This window comes from Gopherus evgoodei, chromosome 1 (genome assembly GCF_007399415.2).
Source record: "Gopherus evgoodei ecotype Sinaloan lineage chromosome 1, rGopEvg1_v1.p, whole genome shotgun sequence".
NCBI lineage: Eukaryota > Metazoa > Chordata > Testudines > Testudinidae > Gopherus > Gopherus evgoodei.
Window position 1 is genome coordinate 303,822,825 of NC_044322.1, and position 19,769 is coordinate 303,842,593.

At 43.8% G+C, this 19,769-nt stretch overlaps 1 protein-coding gene across 2 annotated transcripts in view; it reads right to left on the reverse strand.

Moving 5' to 3' along the window:
• SRGAP1 (SLIT-ROBO Rho GTPase activating protein 1) overlaps window positions 1–19,769 on the reverse strand; it is a 263,498-nt gene that overhangs the window by 34,544 nt on the left and 209,185 nt on the right. For both annotated transcript variants that reach the window (XM_030548849.1, XM_030548848.1), the window contains exons 12-15: window positions 13,601–13,634; window positions 9,984–10,044; window positions 9,735–9,812; window positions 7,977–8,111 (exon numbers count right to left, since the gene is read on the reverse strand). In XM_030548849.1, the coding sequence (XP_030404709.1) occupies window positions 7,977–8,111; window positions 9,735–9,812; window positions 9,984–10,044; window positions 13,601–13,634 (308 nt within the window). The remainder of the gene's footprint in view (window positions 1–7,976; window positions 8,112–9,734; window positions 9,813–9,983; window positions 10,045–13,600; window positions 13,635–19,769) is intronic.

Consider the following 19,769-nt stretch of genomic DNA (forward strand, 5'->3'; position numbering starts at 1 on the left):
TGTATGTATAGTAGGGATTATGTTTCCCAATATGCATTACTTTGCATTTTTCAACACTCAATTTCATCTGCTGTTTTGTTACGCAGACACCCAGTGTTGTGAGATCTCTTTGTAACTCCTCACAGTCAGCTTTGGACTTAACTCTTTGAGTAATTCTATATCACGTGCAATCTTTGCCACCTCACCGTTTATCCCTTTTTCTAGATCAATTATTAATATGTTGAGCAGTACTGGTCCCAGTACAGATCCCTGGGGACACCACTATTACCCTTCTCCATTCTGATAACGGATCACTTATTATTACCCTTTGTTTCCTGTCTTCTAACCAGTTATTGAGTCATGAGAGGACCTTACCTCTTATCCCATGACTGCCTACTTCGCTTAAGAGCCTTTGCTGAGGGACCTTGTCAAAGTTGTTTTGAAAGTCCAAGTATACTACATCCACCTACCACCTCTAATAGATTGGTGAGGCATGACTTCCCTTTACAAAAGCCATGTCGACTCTTCCTCAACAAATCCTGTTCATCTGTGTGTCTGATAATTCCATTCTTTACTACAGTTTCAACCATCTGACTGGTACTGAAGTTAGGCTTACTAGGCTGTAATTGCCAGAATCACCTCTGGAGACTTAAAAAAAATTAACATAATATTAGCTATCCTCCAATCATCTGGTACATAAGCTGATTTAAATTATAATATAACATACTAACTGTGATATGCAACCTATGTGGTGACTTGCCCAAATAATGCAGAGAGTTAGTTGCAGAAATGGGAATAGAATTCATGATTAGAGGAATGACCCAGGAGTCAAAGATCACAAAACAACAACCCCACCTTTAAGTCCAGGCAATTAGCCTGGCTTTGGCAAGGATAACCTCATTAGGAATTAATCTATCCTCTATGTGTGGGGAAGGAGGCAAAGAAGGGAGGTGCTTGGAGAGGGAAGGAATATTAGACACACATGAAACCACCTCAGGGGAACTGATGTCAAGTGGAGAGGTGGATATTTTGCAGCAGCCAACTTAATTTTCATCAAGAGGAAATCTACAATGGTGTGGAGGGCCTTGCACCCTGGAAGCCTAGAGTTCAGGGAGAGGGAAACTGTAGAAGTAGTGGCTGCATAGGAGGGCCTCTGCACACACTCAGAGATCTCTGAACCAGCTGTAATAGGGCAGCACTGTGGGAGGACCAGGTCAGGAACCATTGTCTTTTTGAGACTGTGCTTTCCAGAGGCCGTAACACCTAATGGAAGAAGCACAGAGAGGTTGGAGCCACTGCTGATTGCATGCGATAGGCAGGTATGCAGTGGGGGTGAGGTAGGCCGTGCTGTACTGAATCCGGTCACTGAGTTGTTGTGTGTATTTCCTATCAATTGACTTGGTTCACTTACTGTGTAATAGAGCTTCAAATTTTTACGCAAAACTCTATTTTCAAAATCATTATATTTCAAAAATCATTAGAAATGTTCATAATACAGTCTCATCTTTGTCCATTTTGGAGATAGAGAGAACCAGTGTGCATGTTTGCTTTTCCTTGAGAAGTGACAGCACATTTTAACTACCCGTTGAACTACCTTGAGGTTTTTGCAAACAGTACTTAAAGTAAAATGCATGAACAACCTGCATCTAAGGAATAAAGTAGACCAGAGAAGGGGAAAAATCAACTAAAAAAGCCAAACCAAATAAAACTATATTAAATTATAAAAGAAGACAAGACTATATCCTGTCTAAAAAAACGTAAGACAACATCAGGCAAATTGATATTTAAGCAATAATCCCAAAGTAGTGGAGCATTTAACAGGCAATAAATGCTCAGGTATATAAACCACAAACATTTGCATTTGAGCACAGAAGCATTTTACAATGGAGCACTACTTAGTGGTCAGAATGTGGTAAGTGGAGTTAGCCTGGTGGTTATAAACTCAATCACTGAGGTCAGGCTCTATTTTCATCTCTTCCACAACCTCCCCAGTAATGTAAGGCAAATGTTTACCTTTTCAAGGCCAAATTCAGGGGTGACAAAACAGAGGTATAAGTTTCATATGAGGAGTATGCTGGTCATAAAGTAAGTGTAAGTACAGTAAAACCTGCCAAGAGCAACCACTCATGGGAGTTAGCAAAAGTGGTGGTCTCTTCTCAAAGGTTTGCACAGCAGACAGTGGTGGTGTTCCGTGGCCTCTGCAAGTAGTCACTTGTGACAGGTTGTCTCTCCTGAGAGGTGGTCACTAAAGGCAGGTTTTACTGTAGGTTCTAAGTGACAAAAGTGATTTAACTTGTGCTGACGTGGCAGTTGGCGAGTGTGCAAAATAAGTGTAATTTACATTCTGCAGGAAAAGCAACTAACGAGAGTGCAAGATACAGTTGGCCATCCCTCTACTTCATCACTAGTGCTTCCAGTGGCCAAATCTGGCCCCGGAGTATGAAGGAAGGAGTCAATCATATTGCCTTCAGTAGCATCTACTGAAACAGGCTGAATTCAATACCCTCAGAATACCAGCAGTAGTGTCCACCCTTCTCCTGAGGCAGCAGAAGCAGCTGAAGTATGGCTTTCTGGTATAGAGAAGCCCATAATGATGCAAGTTCCTTATGCCCTATCACTTGCTGCAGACTAGCTTTGGAACAATCAGAACTTGTCCCCAATTTAAACTAAAGCTGTTTAAAAATCAAAACAAATTAGTATATAATTATTATAAATTTATGTGGGAAATATTGCACAGAAAGCACTGAATCTTTTGTAGCACCATTTCCAAAGCACTTGCAAAGAAAAAGCATTAAATAACAATATGTTATTTTACTTGAAAATGTATGCATTAATGCAAAAAAAAAAAAATTCCTCAGTGGCTACATTGTATAAAGCATCATTTTATGGTAGTAGCCTCAAACATGTTTGACATCCAGACATCCATAGCTAACAACTCCGCTTCCAAGGTTCTTTCACTAGCAACATTATATTTTAAGATTATATCTGTAACATTTTGCCATTTTATATTTTTAAATGAATGCCAACTTTATGTATCAATTTCTATATCCTATTTTGTTGTGAATCACAGGAATCTTTGTAAACAGAACTGTAAAATAAATTTGCATTAATCTTCACAGGCTGTTTGGAAGAGCACCAAGTGAAAATGATATATTCATTTGCATACCGTACTAACAGAAACTCTATTTAATAAGAAGTGGAGCATTTGCAAGCTTCATTAAAAAATAAAAGCTTTCCAAAATCTACTTGCTATACAGTGATCTCGACAAGTTCTAACAATTTCTATTCTCTTACAGGAAAAGGGCCTGTGCCTGCTCCTGTTAAAAATAATTAGCACAACTCCCATTGCCTCTAGTAATAGTGATACATATTTATATTATTATGATAGTGCCTGAAGGTCTCAACCTGGATGGAGGCCCGAATGTGCTGGGGCTGTACAGACACAGGAAAGAGACTATCCCTGCCCGGAAAGATTTACAATTCATACTGGGAGCAGGGTTCTGCCTGAACTGTCTGCCTATTGCAGATTATATGATATCTAAGATTTAAAAAAGCAACAGTAAAAACTGCGTTTGGGACTGGATTAGGATTTTATAAACATAAATATCTAGATTCCATCAAAATTCAAGTGGGGTATAGTAAGTTCCAAAATCAGTGAGTTTCTTCTTGTATAAACAGATGATACTCTGAAAACCAGCACACAAACTAGGTATACAAGTGTAGAGACAAAATTAAAACCCTGAAGAGGGTCTGAAAACTCACACCAACAAAAGGAATTAAAACTACTGCTGCTGAGGTGCTCTCAAGACATCAGAGAAGAAACAAAAGTGCAAAGTTCAGTATGAACATTTAAGCCATCATCTGCCTTGTTCAGTGCAATAGTTCTCTGGAGGGCTGAAACATCTGCATTGAGCTTTACGCTATGTTTCTTCTATGTCGTCTAAAAATCCAAGTAATGCTTTTAATTCCTTATACTCATTTTAGTTTACTTCAATCTTAGTTTAAAGTTTGGAGTCTGCTTTGGTTTCCTTTGTTCTCGCACCTATTTTTGAGCATACAAACACCAATATGGGTTGCTCTGGGACATGAATTGACATTGCCTTGGATTAAAAAGCTAGGCTTTAATAATGTGTGAATAAATAGGATTTTGCTTTGAAATCAAATAATATTTCATATGAACTACTATACTCATTTCTGCCTTATCATAGCAGAAAACAGAAACAAGTCAAAAATAAGCAAATATATAAATATTGTGATGGGCAAACATTTTAATGCAGGTAATATTTCAAGGATGAAGTAGTCAGACCATGAATTTCATACAAATCAAATAAACTATATGGAGATATACCTAACTTATAGAACTGGAAGGGACCCTGAAAGGTCATTGAGTCCAGCCCCCTGCCTTCACTAGCAGGACCAAGTACTGATTTTGCCTCAGATCCCTAAGTGGCCCCCTCAGGGATTGAACTCATAACCCTGGGTTTAGCAGGCCAATGCTCAAACCACTGAGCTATCCCTCCCCTCAATGCTTCACTGATACTCAATAACTGTGTTTAAAAACAAACACACACAAGTATTTTAAGAAAGATATCCAAACTTTCCATCTGAGGTTTTTCACAGGTAAGCTCCAGATGTAGGTTCACAGCTGACTATCCCTGGACTGAATCCTAGGAGCTGGCTGTGAACATAAACGCAAGAACCATCCCCTTAACTTGATCAGACTACTTCCTGTTCCAGACAGGAATAAGAACTCTCCCTATTCCAAAACAAGATGAAACCACTATGATCTACCCAGAAAAACTTTTGGATCCTGCCAAAACTCACTTACAGAAAACTCTACCCAACCAACCGGCCAAGGAGAAGATGAATTAGCCAGGTCCTACAGCCACTTCTAGAACACTGCTAAAGACATTCTACTACCAAAACACCTACTCTCAATCCCCCCACACCTATGCAGACAGTCATCTTTCTCAGTCGACTTGTGAAAGAAATAACTGAAAGTAGTCAGTGGCAGACAGAACTTCTACAAACCTATGACACTGCCATAATAAAGGCAAACAGAGCCTACCTCTTCTTTGCCACTGAGGCAGAAAAGTGAAGCTCAGCAGAACTTTTCTGGGCTCCAAATCATTTTGGAAATACAGACTGGCTCTACTCAACCCTAAGACACAGTACCTCTTTTTGTGAGGAATTGTCCCAAAGAAGGTCACCTACATCCAAGATGGCCTCATAAACCACAAGAGGAATTAGCCAAGTGCAGGACCAGAAACACAATACACCCTTTCCAAGGAAAGGAGTGACATCATTCAAGGTTACCATCTGTGACTCTGATCTCTGCTCTTCCTGGATAGAAAGAGACAACAGGGAACTTCTGGGAGCTGTACTATATCAGAGTATCAGAGGGGTAGCCGTGTTAGTCTGGATCTGTAAAAGCAGCAAAGAGTCCTGTGGCACCTTATAGACTAACAGACGTTTTGGAGCATGAGTTTTTGTGGGTGAATACCCATGCATCCGACGAAGTGGGTAGTCACCCACGAAAGCTCGTGTTCCAAAACGTCTGCTAGTCTATAAGGTGCCACAGGACTCTTAGCTGCTTTTACTATAACAGAGATTGTCAACACTTCCTTTCAGGAAGATAATTTACTGCCTACCGTAAGACATGTAGTAGTCATACTAAAGAAACCATTGTTTGATGCTAGAAGCCCCACAAACTATCACCCAATGCCCAGCCTTACTTTTCTCAAATAAGCTGACTGATAAGATAGACCAGTCTCCAGTGCCACATGAACCTGGTTCCCTCTCTGTGAAGCTGTGGGGCACAAAATGGTGTTGCTATGGAGTTGACCTTTCTACTGACAAGGGACACATATCTATACTCATTCTGCCAGACCTCTACCATCAATCACCAAAGCTGAAGGAAGGAAAGGAAGGAGGGAAAGGAACTTTAAACAGTTCAGGTCCCTCTTCTTGGAAAGAACCTAACAGGCTGTTTTGGACAACTGTTCTTCCACCTCCAAAGCCCTCATTTGAGCTATAAGGCTCAATCTTCTTCCTCAATATTATTCAAATCTATTTAAAGCCATTGGGAGAGCTGGTGAGATGACATAAGTTGAAGTGCCAGCAGTATATGGACCTAACCAGGTCTACATGTAAACACCACTATTTCTCAGCTGTTTTAATGCTTAATCAAAATAATGCAGGCATAACAAGATCTAAAGAGTAGAAGTTGAAATGAGAAAAATTTAAACTGAAAATAAGGTGCAAATTTTTAACAATGAGGGCAATTAACTATTTGAACAGTTTACCAAGTGATGTAGTAAATTCTCCATTATTTGATGTTTTAAAATCAACACTGGATGTTTTTCTAGTATCTATTATTTAGTTCAACCAGAAGCTATTGGACTCAATACAGGAATCACTGGGTTAAGTTTTATGCCTGAAGTCAGACTAGATGACCAGAATGGTCCCTCTTCTGACCTTAAAATTTTTGACTCCATGACATTTGCTTTTGGATAAAGAGCAGCTGGTTAAAAGTGAACCCAGGAAAGACTGAAGTAATGCTGATAGAAAGAATGAAATTTTTCATAGAACTTGTCTTCTCTCACATCTCCTTCTTTTGGGGGAAACTGTCCTCAGATTGTTAAATTAGTCTCCAGCTTTGGGGCCCTCAGTGCTGCTGGAGACTCAAATAGTCATGGTAGAAAAAATGTGCCCACCTCCATCTCAGCATGACGAAAATACTGCGCCCTCTCCCAAGTGACAGAGCTATCACAGGGATCCACTCATTAATAACCTCCATGCTAGATTACTGCCATTTATCCTATCTAGAAATGAAACCACACACTGAACTCCACATAGTACAAAGCACAACTGCCAATTTGCTGAGCAACACAGGGCACCTGAACACATCATCCTGGAGTTCTGCATGTTGGGCTGGCTCCCCACTGACTAGACAGTATAGTTCAAGGTGCCTGTCCTAATTAACCCCCTCTCCCCCATGGGATTGAACGTAACTACCCATGACATTGCCTCTCCCCCTTCATAACACACTCAAGTGGAAAACTTTCCAGAAGAGTTGGACCTTAACTATGGAATTCACAAAGCCATGTTTTGTGCCTTGTTGATTCTGGGCTGTCCCAGGGCCACAGGGTGTCCCAGTGTAACTCAGCCAGCCATCAAAGGTTGCCTAAATTACAGTAACCTGTCCCTGCCTGCCTATGGGCAACAGTACTGCCCAGATGTTTTGCAGCATTAGGTGCTGCGGTTCCACCTCCTCCCAACTCCAGCCCCGTGATGGCACGCTTTTCAGGCTGCGGGTTGTGAAGAAGTCCTCTGACGACAGCCTGCCCTGTCTGTCTCAGTTCCTGTGCTGAGGGAATTTTTCATCAGCAGGTTCTAAGGCTTTTTGAGCCCTTTTATACTGATTTCCTCCCCTTACCTAGTGTACAAAGCAAGAACATCACCTGGAATGCGAACTATTATCCTCTGAAGGGCCTGATCCTGCAAAGGGCTGAGGTATCCCAACTCCCCGAAAAGCAAATGGAAATTGAGAGCACTAAGTATCTCACAGGTGGTGCTCAGAATCATACACTGTTGGGTCATTAAATAGTTATTCACCACCATTTGCATGAGATTACAGAAGAGAGTGAAACCATTGCTCGAAGTAATGCATTCTCTTGGCAGACTGATGGCATCACTCCCTTGTTCTGCCCTAAAGATTAGAAGAAAATGGCAGTGTATGTAAATTTAAATATTTCATATACTAAGAAAGATTGTCTTCCTGCTGTACTGAAAACAAAGACTTGTACTGTAGATTGAGCCTTCTGGAACAAGGGAGCAGTCACAGCTGCAAGTATGACTAATAATCGACACAGACTGTTGCAGATGGCAAACAAATTGTTTCAGAAAAATCAGTGAAATCAGTTTTTTTTTCTAGGCAGCTACTGTATTCAGGAACATATAATTCTATAGAGAATGAAATAGGAATTTTTACTTACTGACACAGGCAATAAGATCATTAAATCTTTCCTTAGGAAAGACAGGATTTTCCAGCCCTCGAAAATAGAGCTTCAGTACTCCAGCAACTGAGTTAATGTCATGGTTACTTTGGTCATCTGCCAAAGGATTTTCACCTTAAAAATAAATAGAGTAAATGAAACATGCACAGGCATTCTTGCTTAATAGTATTTCATATAAATAAATGAAGATTTGATATGACTGTGTGGGATGTTGCACAGTAGTAAAATAATAAACATTGGTTTAGAAATCCTGCCCTGTGATTAAACTGAAAAAAAACCCAAAACCCCAGCCTGAAATAAATCTTTCTTTAAATTATGTAACCCAGTGATCCCATAGATCATGAAGTTCAGAATGAATATTTTGGGACAGATTATGATTTGCAATTAGTGAAATAAAGAATGCGATCATTCTTAGTGAAATAGGACTTTTAGGACTATTCCTAGGCAGCTTGTATAGAATATATAAAACTAAGAGATTTATTTGAGCTGCACCTCTCTCTTTGTATTGAAAAAGCATTCACAGAAACTCAAGAAGATGTGCACAATGCAGTTGTATGAGTTCAATATACAGAATCAAAACCACTACAACTCACAACAAAATACTGCATCATTTAAAAACTAAACTGGATGTTAAAACATTTTTAGCTTTAATGATATTATATGACCTTGTGAACATTTCCATAGTGAAACAATTTTCATTTTAATAAGGCGGACTTTAAAGATAGACAATAACAATCCATTAACGTCCTCAGATATACGGACGTGGCATCATTTATCATATAAAAACAGCTACTGCACATATCTGCTCAAATATCATATCTGATTTTACAAGGTATGCAGTTAATATTGGAGAGTGAAAATATCATCTACTCTTTCTTCTTGCTGTTAGTCACAAGACAGATTTTCCTACAAGGATTCCTCTTATTAAAAGATGATTTGCAAAGGTTATGCTAGAAATTAAAAAATGGTTTGTAAAATACCAAAAGAGATGACTTGGCTGTTTTTTTTTTTTTTTTTTAAGAAAAATGTAATTAACACTATGCTTTAACACAATCTGAGAATTGCTAGCTCCTTCAGATCATGGTTCCTCTGCCACAGTGAGTGACATCACAACAGTCATAGACTTAAAGTAGGTTGAAAGACAATTACATTTAAACCCTCTGTTTATTCTCTCACATCTTTCTTATAAATTATCCTGTGGGATGAAATTGCCTTAGGAACGAAAATAGAGGTTTAAAATGGAATGACTTTTTCAACCTATGTTTGTATTGGCTGTGATGTCACTTTGGCAGAGGGACCAGAAAGTCCAGCACTCATATTCTGCAAGATCTAGTAACAGTGGTCTCAAATTGTGTTAAATATTATCTGATTATCCATTTAATATTTTTGCTTCTTCTGGGAACCTTAAAGATAATAAAAACAGAAAAGACAAACAAATCATCCTTTGCAGTTCACCATTGGTAAAATACATTTTGTTACAGACAGTGCAAGGGTCACAAATCTTGTGTACTTGTGTAGCAAAATATAATTTTACGTGCCTAGCGGCAGAATAAAGTGAAAATGCTGAAAGAGTCATTACTATACTGGGCAAGTAACTATATAGTTAGGCAAAGCTTGAAGTTCAGTGAATACAGTACATACAATTGCTTAAATATCCAAGAAAATTATTAAATTGTAACAGATTTTTTTTTCAAGAGATGGATCTCAGGTTGCTCATATAGATGAAAATTCAATTACCTCTTTCAAATGAATTTTTAATATCATTGACTTCCACCTGGGAACCAGACACTCTGAAAATTCCCTGATGCTGAAGACCTGAAGGGTAGGGGAAGAAAAGATGAGCAATGAGATCATATGCTAAAGACTTAATCCATTGTTTAACAAGTAAATGACAAACATGAGGGGGGTAAAATCATTATGCAAAATATACTTTATGCAAAATAGCCAGAGTGCTAATAAAGTGACATGACATATTTCAGAGCTTACCATATAAGTTGATAAATCTGATACAGCTTTCCACTATGAGGGGAATGACTTGTCCTGAATCCTGGCAAAAGCAAAAAGAATATAATCACAAACTGAAAGAGACAGAAGTTAGATCACATGTGAAAATGGGTTTTATTGATAATTCAAGATTGACTCAGTGGTGTTGATTAAAACAACCCCTTCCAACAAAACTATCTCCCCACTTTTGCCAGGAGGCTAAAAAAGTTATATTAAGGTTATTATGCAAATCATCATATCAAAGAAATTCTAAGTGATGGCTGAAATTTTATCCTCAACTTATCTCATTGCATGTGGTTATCTTAACACACATGAAACCTCATTTCATGCAGTTATTTTAGACCCTTGGAGCAAAATGAGTTAAACAATGAATTTCCTTTTAAATATACAATTAACATTAATTATCATGCTTTGAAAATGAAGCGTGTGCATTAATTTAGCTTATTTTTCCATTAGTAGCTGGAGTGAATTTTATATACTCGGGGGCCAAATTATTGAAGATGCTTGCTCATATGACCAGGCCTGAAAGGCCAGGGAAAGGAAGTTAGTGGCCCCTATTCTGGCTCTGAGGTGTCAGAAGTGCTGCTCCATAGGCTGTCTGCAGTAAAAGCCACAAACTAGATAGCATGGGATGGTGTGCTGTCTACTTCCTGACCTGGGAATTACTACTACCGACAGCTACCTGTGCAGTGTATTCCTACCCTTAGCAGGACTAAGTTGTTTGAGGAGCTTGTGTACAGGGCTGAGTCTCAGCCAGAATACAGATACACATTAATGCAGCTTTAGAAGCACGTGTTCTCCTGTGTGGGGATCCATTATGGCTGTTTTCGGTGCCAGTTAGAACCTACTCCTCAATTTGTGATACAACCTGAAAGGAAGGGTAAGAAATTTAGGCCTGATCCCCAAGTTCTCTTCAGTGGGATTCTGAATAAGAGTAAGCAACAGTATGGATCTGTGTGCAGGATCAAAACCTGTATTTCTAAAATGTCTTGCCTTTCTTCGGTGCTTGAATCACAAACATGGCTTTAGCTAAATATAGGGTTTTTTGATTTATATTAAATATGACCATTTAAAAAATAATCTGTGGGAGGGAACAGAAAGTATTTGAATATGCACAGATTCTAGATCAGTTAAGTTTAAGTTTAACTTGACTATTTTTCAAACCACTGATTATCCAAAAGAATTCCTTCTCTGGAGATTTAACGTGGTGGAAGGCATGTGTATTTCAATGACCCCGAGTGCTTTGCTGGGGGGAGTTTTAACTCCTGCTAGGGTCACCAAAACTGGACAGGTGTAAGGGTAGGGATCAAACAAAAAACAGTCTGTTCTCAACAGGCTCAACCTAGTCTTGTAAAAAAGTTTCAAAAACACAAAAAGGTAGCCATTCTGGCAAACAGCATGAGAGATAGAGATGGAGGAGCGTTGTTCATGACATACGCAACATCTGCTGGTGTCGAAAGGATGAGATCCAAGAGAGTGGTTACTGTTTGCTGGGTTCTGTATTTTGGCATTTTAAAAATAGGATACTATTTACCCAATGGAGATTCAGGACTCTGAAGGAGTCATCAAATATGCACTGAGGACATGAACCATATATGGTTAAAAATACAGTAGTTACTGCTTATGCTTGAAAAATACACTTCTTTCATAACCAAAAGATACCTGCAAAAATCATTATTTGGTGGCTACAATATTTTTAGAAAAATGAATCTCAAATATGAACTAATTTATTTCAAAATTTAATATAAAAACAGATTGAGTTACAAAACCACAAAGAAAACAAAAAAATCCTCTGTCACTCAAAACACGCAACCTTTTTTCTTCTTCTTATAAAGTAGTCCTTTAGTTTCATGTTAAACTAAATTAGAAGTGAGGAAGGGAGAGCTAAGAATTAAGCCCAGGCAAAGATTCTATATGCCACACTTCTGCAATTTGTGTGTCTAGTTTCTTACTGGAAGACAATGGGCAAATATATATAAATTATTATTATATGTTTGGGGAAAAAATCTACAATGGAATTGCTCAGACAACCTAACTATTGCTTTGGTGTGCAACATTATAATGCTTTAATGGGATTATTTATCATAATTCCAGCTACTATTCTACTTTAAATAATGTAAATTTTAGAATTTTATTTAAAAAATAAAAAGGCAAAGGGAGGGTTATGGCTAAGAATCAACAAAAATAATTACACCAAAATTTACATTTCAGGTTGTGTAGCGATTCAGTAACAGATAAATTCATTTGCACAAGATTTGCACAGTTCAGCTGCTAACCTAGTAATACTACAACAATTACAGAACAGCAAAATATTAGAACATATATCACATTTACTCCTAGCATACTTATCTATACAAGGAAAGTAAAGCTGCTAAAAGGGTATTGTTTGCAGTAAGAAATTACCAGAGTAAACATGACTATTTTAATGCCTGTTTTAGGAGTAGCTTCACAACATTAAAACATGCATTCTGTCTTAGTTTTCACATTTGTCCAGCTCATTGCTAATCAAATGTAACAGGCCATAGATTTTTGATCCATTGGTGGAAAAAATCATTTGAGGAAGGAATCTGCTTTGGCTAGATGTCACCAAGACTGATCCCTTCCACTGTCATTAATTCAGATCAAATATTTGCTATTAACAAGCACATATTTCAGATTGATGAACATGTCCTGTGTAATGAGCCATTTTTTTCTAGCTGTAATTCTGTTGTGGGGCCAGGAAAAATGACTCATCCTTTCCACACAAAGCTCATTCTTTGACTAGGGACCCTTTCCCCGGCCTTACTGAATTGGTCATTAGGCTACCTTTTTTTTTTTTTTTTTTTTTTTTTTTTTTTTAAAGACCGGACATGCAGGGGAACAGCCTCTTTCCTTGTGGCTGAGCTCTCACCCAGTCTGTATCATAGTGCCTGTTCCAAGATATGGATTGTGCTGGAAGGCAATACATTTTATTTTTTTCATATGTGTGTGTGTTAATTTTTGTTTTATTTGTATCTTTGCACAGATAATTGATGATAATGATGTTTATGTTTTGCCCAGGGCTATGATTTACAATTATGCCTTTTTAATCACAAAATGACATCTGTGCAATACCATTAGTCTTCAGTGCAGTTGCTCAGGTGTCACCGAAAGCTCAATTTGAAGACAGTGGGATCATATTTGTGCCATTGAGGGTGGAATTTGTCCTGCAAAATATTTACTACCAGTGATGATATACAAGAAGAAAAGAACCCAGCTTGACTCTCAGATCCCAGGCTGAGTTTCCAGGAGTCATCTTTTTGAAAAACTTTTTTAAAATTTGTAAACTGATTACCTAAACCTTACTACTACAGTTCACTTGAAGTTTTATTCTCATTCAACACAGGACATTGTGGGGAGCAAGTGCCTGCTAATGAATATGGGAATATCTGTACATTTATAGTTCATCTCTCCATAGTCAGTCTCTAGGAGGATTATGGCAGCTAAAACTGAGTTATGAAACAATTAAATTTTTTAATGCAAACCTCCCCTGTAAGGTCAACTGGAAAATTAATTTAAAGCCAGGCATGAATGCAATTGTTAGCAAGGAAGAATCAGCTTTCTTTTCACTAAAGCTATACCTGGTGTCTGGTGTGAGAGTTCCTTCGTCCTCGGCTAGAAGCATTATTAGAAATAAAGAAAGAAAAAGAAGAAGACAGTAAATACAGCAAAGATATAAGATACAGAAGTACGCTTCTCACAATTTCACCCAATATAATGAACTCCTGAAGTCATGGAAAATGAAAAAAGACGGTTACTCACCTTTGTAACTGTTGTTCTTCGAGATGTGTTGCTCATATCCATTCCAGTTAGGTGTGTGCGCCGCGCATGCACATTCGTCGGAAAACTTTTACCCGAGCAACTCAGTGGGCCGGCAGGTCGCCCCCCTAGAGTGGCGCCATCATGGCGCTTGATATATACCCCTGCCGGCCCACCCGCTCCTCAGTTCCTTCTTGCCGGCTACTCCGACAGTGGGGAAGGAGGGCGGGTGTGGAATGGATATGAGCAACACATCTCGAAGAACAACAGTTACAAAGGCGAGTAACCGTCTTTTCTTCTTCGAGTGATTGCTCATATCCATTCCAGTTAGGTGAATCCCAAGCCTTACGTAGGCGGTGGGGTCGGAGTGAAATGTGGCAGAATGAAAACTGCTGAGCCAGAGGCTACAGCCTCTCTTGACTGTTGAACCAGGGCATACTGCGAAGCAAAGGTATGGACCGAGGACCAATGGAGCTGCGTGACAGATCTCGTGGGTAGGAACACGAGCCAGCCAGGCGGCAGATGAAGCCTGAGCCCTGGTAGAGTGTACGATGATGTGGCTTGGGGAAATATGAGCCAAATCATAACAAGTGCGGATGTACGCCATCACCCAAGATGAGATCCTCTGAGAGGAAAACAAGCAAGCCCTCCCTTTGGCCCGCTACCGTGACAGAGCTGGGGCACCTTACGAAATGGCTCTGTCAGCGCAATATAAATGCGAGCACTCCACAGATGTCCAAGGAGTGCAATGGTTGTGCCCATTGCGTTGAGCTGTGGGTAACATGAAAGGCCGAAACCACCTTAGGGAGGAAAGCCACCGTAAGAGCTCTGAGCTCGGAGACCCGTCTGGCCGATGTAACAGCTATGAGGAAAGTTGTCGTCCAAGACAGGTATAGCAGAGGGCCAGTCGTGAACAGCTCGAATGGGGGAGACATAAGTCTGGCTAAAACTAGGTTGAGGTCCCAGGTTGGGGCTGGGCGGCGCACCCGAGGGTGCAAGCGCTCCAAGCCCTTGAGGGACCTCGAACCCATAGCGGAACGTCCACCTTAGCCTGGCCGGAAGGTAGAGATGGCCGCTGAGTGTATCCTCAGCGATGATACCGCCAGGTCCTGCCGCTGAAGGCCAGAGGCAGGCCAAATAGAGGGGATCGAGACCTCAGCAGGAGCAAGATCGAGCATATTGCAGCTGTAGAAGAAACGCTTCCACCCAGCCCGGTACTTGACCAGGTGGAAGGCTTCCTGTCACCCCGGCTCAGTTACGCAGCAGCCACACCGTGAGGCGAAGAGGCTGCAGGTCCGGGTGACTAAGCCTGTTGTTGCCCTGAGTGATGAGGTCTGGGTGGGGTGGCAGGGTAATTGGGTCGGTTATTGACAGGCCGAGCAACGTGGTATATCAGTGCTGCCTGGACCACTCTGGAGTGATCATGATGATGCGCGCTCTGCCCCTGCGGAATTTGAGCAGGACCTAAAGAACCAGTGGGAACAGTGGGAAGGCATAACGGAGTTGGCCTTTCCACGGCATGAGGAATGCGTCCAAGATCGATCCCGAGGAGAGACCTTGGAAGGAGCAGAACATCTGGCATTTTCTGCTCTCACGGTGAGCGAACAGGTCTATGTGAGGAAACATCTCCACTTCTGGAAAGCAGAACGCCTCACATGGGGCAGAGTGATCACTCGTAAGACAGGAAGACCTGCTGAGTCAAAGCGCCAAGACGTTCCGAACGCCTGGGAGAAAGGACGTCACCAGCTCCATTAAGTGGGCCATGCAAAAGTCCCGGAAATGACGGCCTCCTGACAAAAGGGGGGAGAACCATGTCCCCCCCCGGTTATTTATGAAGCACATGGCCGTTGTGTTGGCTGTAAACACCGAGATACCACGGCCTCACAGCTGCCGCTGGAACCCCTGGCACGCCAGGCGGACTACTCTCATTTTTGGGGCATTGATGTGAAATGCAGCTCCCGAGAAGACCAAAGGCCTTAAGCTCGGAGGGTGACCATGAGCACTCGAGCAGAGAGATGACGCTGTCCGTCGTCAGGGGCAGTGAGGGCTGGGGCGGAGGAACCTCATCCCTGCCCACACCAGGGAGGGAGTTAGCCACACTCTAGGGAGCCTAAGGTGCTCGAGGGAACGGTGACTACCATGACCATTGGCTCCCTGTCCGGGTGGTACGCCGAGGTGAGCCGGACTTGGAGAGGACGGAGGCGGAGCTTGGCGTGTTTGGTTACAAACTTGCGGGCAGCTGTGGACCCAGGAGACTGAGACAAGTACGAGCCGAGGTTGTTGGGAAAGCCTGCAGACCTCAGATGATTGTTGCCATTGCCTAAAACGCAGTTTGTGATAAGCAGGCTCCGGCTAGGTAGGAGACCAGGATAGCCCTAGGAAGTCCAAACCTCTGCGTGGGAACCAGAGGGATTGCTCTATAGTAATCATCAGGCCTTGACCTGTGAATAAGACCGTGACGATGCCCACGCGCTGAGTGGTTTGTGTCTCAGCGTTTCCTCAGATAAGCGAAATCGTCCAGATAGGAACAAAAGCATATCCGACATCAGCGAAGGTAGGCGGCGACTATGGCCGTAAACCAGAAGTTACTGACAGTTGGCTAGAAAGCGGAGGTCATCTCCAGTGCGGAGGGAAGATGGCGTTGCGAAAGTACGCGTCCCTTCATATCCAGGGCGGCATAGTGCCCCCAGGAGGCAGGATGGAATAATGGTTCCCAGGGTACGTGCGGAACTCAACCTTATCCTAAAACCGGTTGAGTCCGTGCAGGACTAGAAAGGTCTGAGACCTCCGTTCGAGGGGGGCCTAGGGCATACCGGGAGGTAAACCCCCTTGCCCCTTCTGTCAGTCGGCGTCTGCACCTCTGTACGAGGAATTGCTCGTGAGAGGGGTCCCTGAAGGGGGACAGGGGCTGGAACAAATTAGAGGTGGTACCTATGCTCCACTAGTGACGCAGGACCCGCGATCTGAAATTAACTGGGGCCATGCAAGGAGAAAGCGGGATTGGGATCCCGGCCGGTGACTGGTACACCGCCCTCAGGCGCACCTTGGACGGTTCGTCTTTGGTCCCGTGGTAATTGCGAGGGACCTTGACCCGGGTCTTTAGGGGTCCTGACGTTCGTCTTGCGACCACCTTGGCCCTCCACCGTTTGCCGAAGCTGTCTCTGGATAGGCCCAGAGTATGGCGGCTGGGGGACAGAAAGGCCTGCGTTTGGTCGTGGCACTATGCATGCTGAGAGAGCGCGCATTAGGACCCTATTGCCATCAGGCTTCGCAGCCTGGTGGCTGTCTTGCCGCGAAGAGGCCCTTTATCAACAAAGGGTAAATCCTGAATGGCACTACTGCAGCTCGGACCAGGTTTGAAACCTGAAGCCATGAGATGCACCTCATGGCGACATCAAAGGCCAGAGTCCTGGCTGCAGAGTCTGCTGCGTCCCACGAGGCCTGGAGGGACGCTCTGGGTACCTTTTTCCCCCGTCCTCCAAGACGGCAGCGAACTCTTGGCGGGAGTTTTGAGGGAGAAACTCCATAAACTAAACTACCTTCACCCAGGTGCTATAATTATAGCAGCTAAGCAAGGCTTGTTGCCTTGCTACCCAGAGCTGCAGGGCCTCTGCAGAGTACACCTGGCGGCCAAGCAGGTTCATTCGCCAAGCCTCTTTCGGTTTTGGGGCTGGCGCCCGCTGGCCATCATATCAGAATTGTGGTCCTGAGCATAAGATCTGCGCATGTGGGATGACACGGATGCGTGTCTGGATGGAGGTACTAAAAGAAGGCACAGGCAGAGTCTCTGACTCTATCGGACCTTGCCCAACTCGGCACCGGGGACCGGCACCGGGAGGCGTACCGGTACCTGGAACGAGATCCAGACCCGCAACCAGAACGGTGCCGGGAGGTCGACCGAGATCTCGAGGCTCGGGGAGAGGCTACAGGAGTCAAGGTACCTGTCGCGGTGCCGGGAGTCGGAATGGTGCCGATAGCGGGTCGGCGAACGGGATACCGACCGGTGCAGCGAGTGAGACCAGTACCGATGAGGAAAACAGCACCGGGACTGCAAGTGGTGTCGGGTGTGCCGACAGGCCATGGAGGTCTGCGGGACCGTGATCATGAACGGTGCCGCTCTGCTGTGCTGACAGAGGACGGTCACATGAAGAGACTGTATTACCCGCACCGGCGGTGCCGGGGTCAGGCAGCATCGACTCTGTCATGGCCATGAGATCCCTCGCCGTTGGTAATGTCGCCGGCGTGGAGGGAACAGCAGGCTCAACCACAGTGCATACTGGGGAGCTGTCAGGCACCGGATTCGACGGCCCTCATGGGACCGGGATCGACGGTACCGAGGTCGTCAGAGCTTCGGTAGGTGTCGGTGCCGGGCGATCCGAGTTAGATGAGCTGTCTGGCTGCGGTGCCGTCGGCACGGAAGCAGCAGGAGCAATAAGCTCAACCACGGCGCGTGCCGGGGAGCCGTCAGGCACCGGATTTGACGGCCCTTGTGGGACTGGAATCGACGGTGCCGACGTTGTCGGTGCCTCAGAGGTGTCAGTGGCGGGCAATCCGACTTAGACGAGCTCTCTGGCTGCGGTGCCGTTGGCACGGAAGCAGCAGGAGCAGTAGCTCAACCACGGCGCGTGCCAGGGAGCCGTCAGGCACGGATTCTACGGCCCTTGTGGGACCGGGATCGACGGTGCCGACGTCGTCGGTGCCTCAGCAGGTGTCGGTGCCGGGCGATCCGACTTAGACGAGCTCTCTGGCTGCGGTGCAGTTGGCACGGAAGCAGCAGGAGCAGTAAGCTCTACCACGGCGCGTGCCGGGGAGCTGTCAGGCACCGGATTCAATGGCCCTGGGGGACTGGAATCGACGGTGCCGATGTCATCGGTGCCTCTGCAGGTGTCGGTGCCGGACAATCCGACTTAGACGAGCTGTCTGGCTGCGATGCAGGTGGCACGGAAGCAGCAGGAGCAGGGGGCTCAACCACGGCGCGTGCCGGGGAGCCGTCAGGCACCAGCAGGAATCGTAGGCTTTCTCGACCTCGGAGGAAGGGAGCGGTGCTGAGTCGACTTCGGTGCCGGCGACGGCCAGTGCCGAAAGGCCTTGGCAGTACTGGCGGGGTCCGGTGCCGAGGAGGCGCTTCTGCCAGCCGCTTGATCATCGCTCGGCGCCAAAGGTGGAGGGGTAAGTGAAAGTCCCGCTCCTTTTTGTTTGTTTTTGTTCTCAGCTTAAAAGCCTTGCAAATGGGGCACTTAGCTGTCAAGTGTGATTCCCTGAGGCACTTCAAACAGGAGTCGTGTGGATCTCCCTTCGGCATCGGCTTCTGGCAGGCCGAGCCCATTTTAAAACCCGGTGAGCCGTGCATGGGCTCCGGCACCGGGTTCATGGAAGGGGCTACTTCCTGAACCCCGCTAACTATTACTAAACTAACTATGTTAGCAAAGAAAAAACGTATAACTATACAAATATATATATAAAAGGATTATAACTGCATAACTATATACGAGAACTACGAGTAGCTAGGGAAGTGGAGGTCAGCTAAGCCGCGCTCCACTGTTCCAACGACCGACACGGGCGGTAAGAAGGAACTGAGGAGCGGGTGGGCCGGCAGGGGTATATATCAAGCGCCATGATGGCGCCACTCTAGGGGGCGACCTGCCGGCCCACTGAGTTGCTAGGGTAAAAGTTTTCCGACGAATGTGCACGCGCAGCGCACACACCTAACTGGAATGGATATGAGCAATCACTCGAAGAAGAACCTGGATTTCAGACCCAGTGTAATATTGGTTGTACATAGGGTTCTGATTTATTTGAAGTGACTAAAACTGCCAGTAGGAAATAATGGCAGATTGTGGGATATAGCATTAAAATTTTATCTTTTAATGAACTGCAAATTCCTAACCAAAACCAGGCTGCCACTACCATCCATACTTGGATTAAATAAATTGTAAGGAAGTTCAATGTGAATATTGTATTCTTCTGTTTCCCTCTGACTTTAGGAAGTAT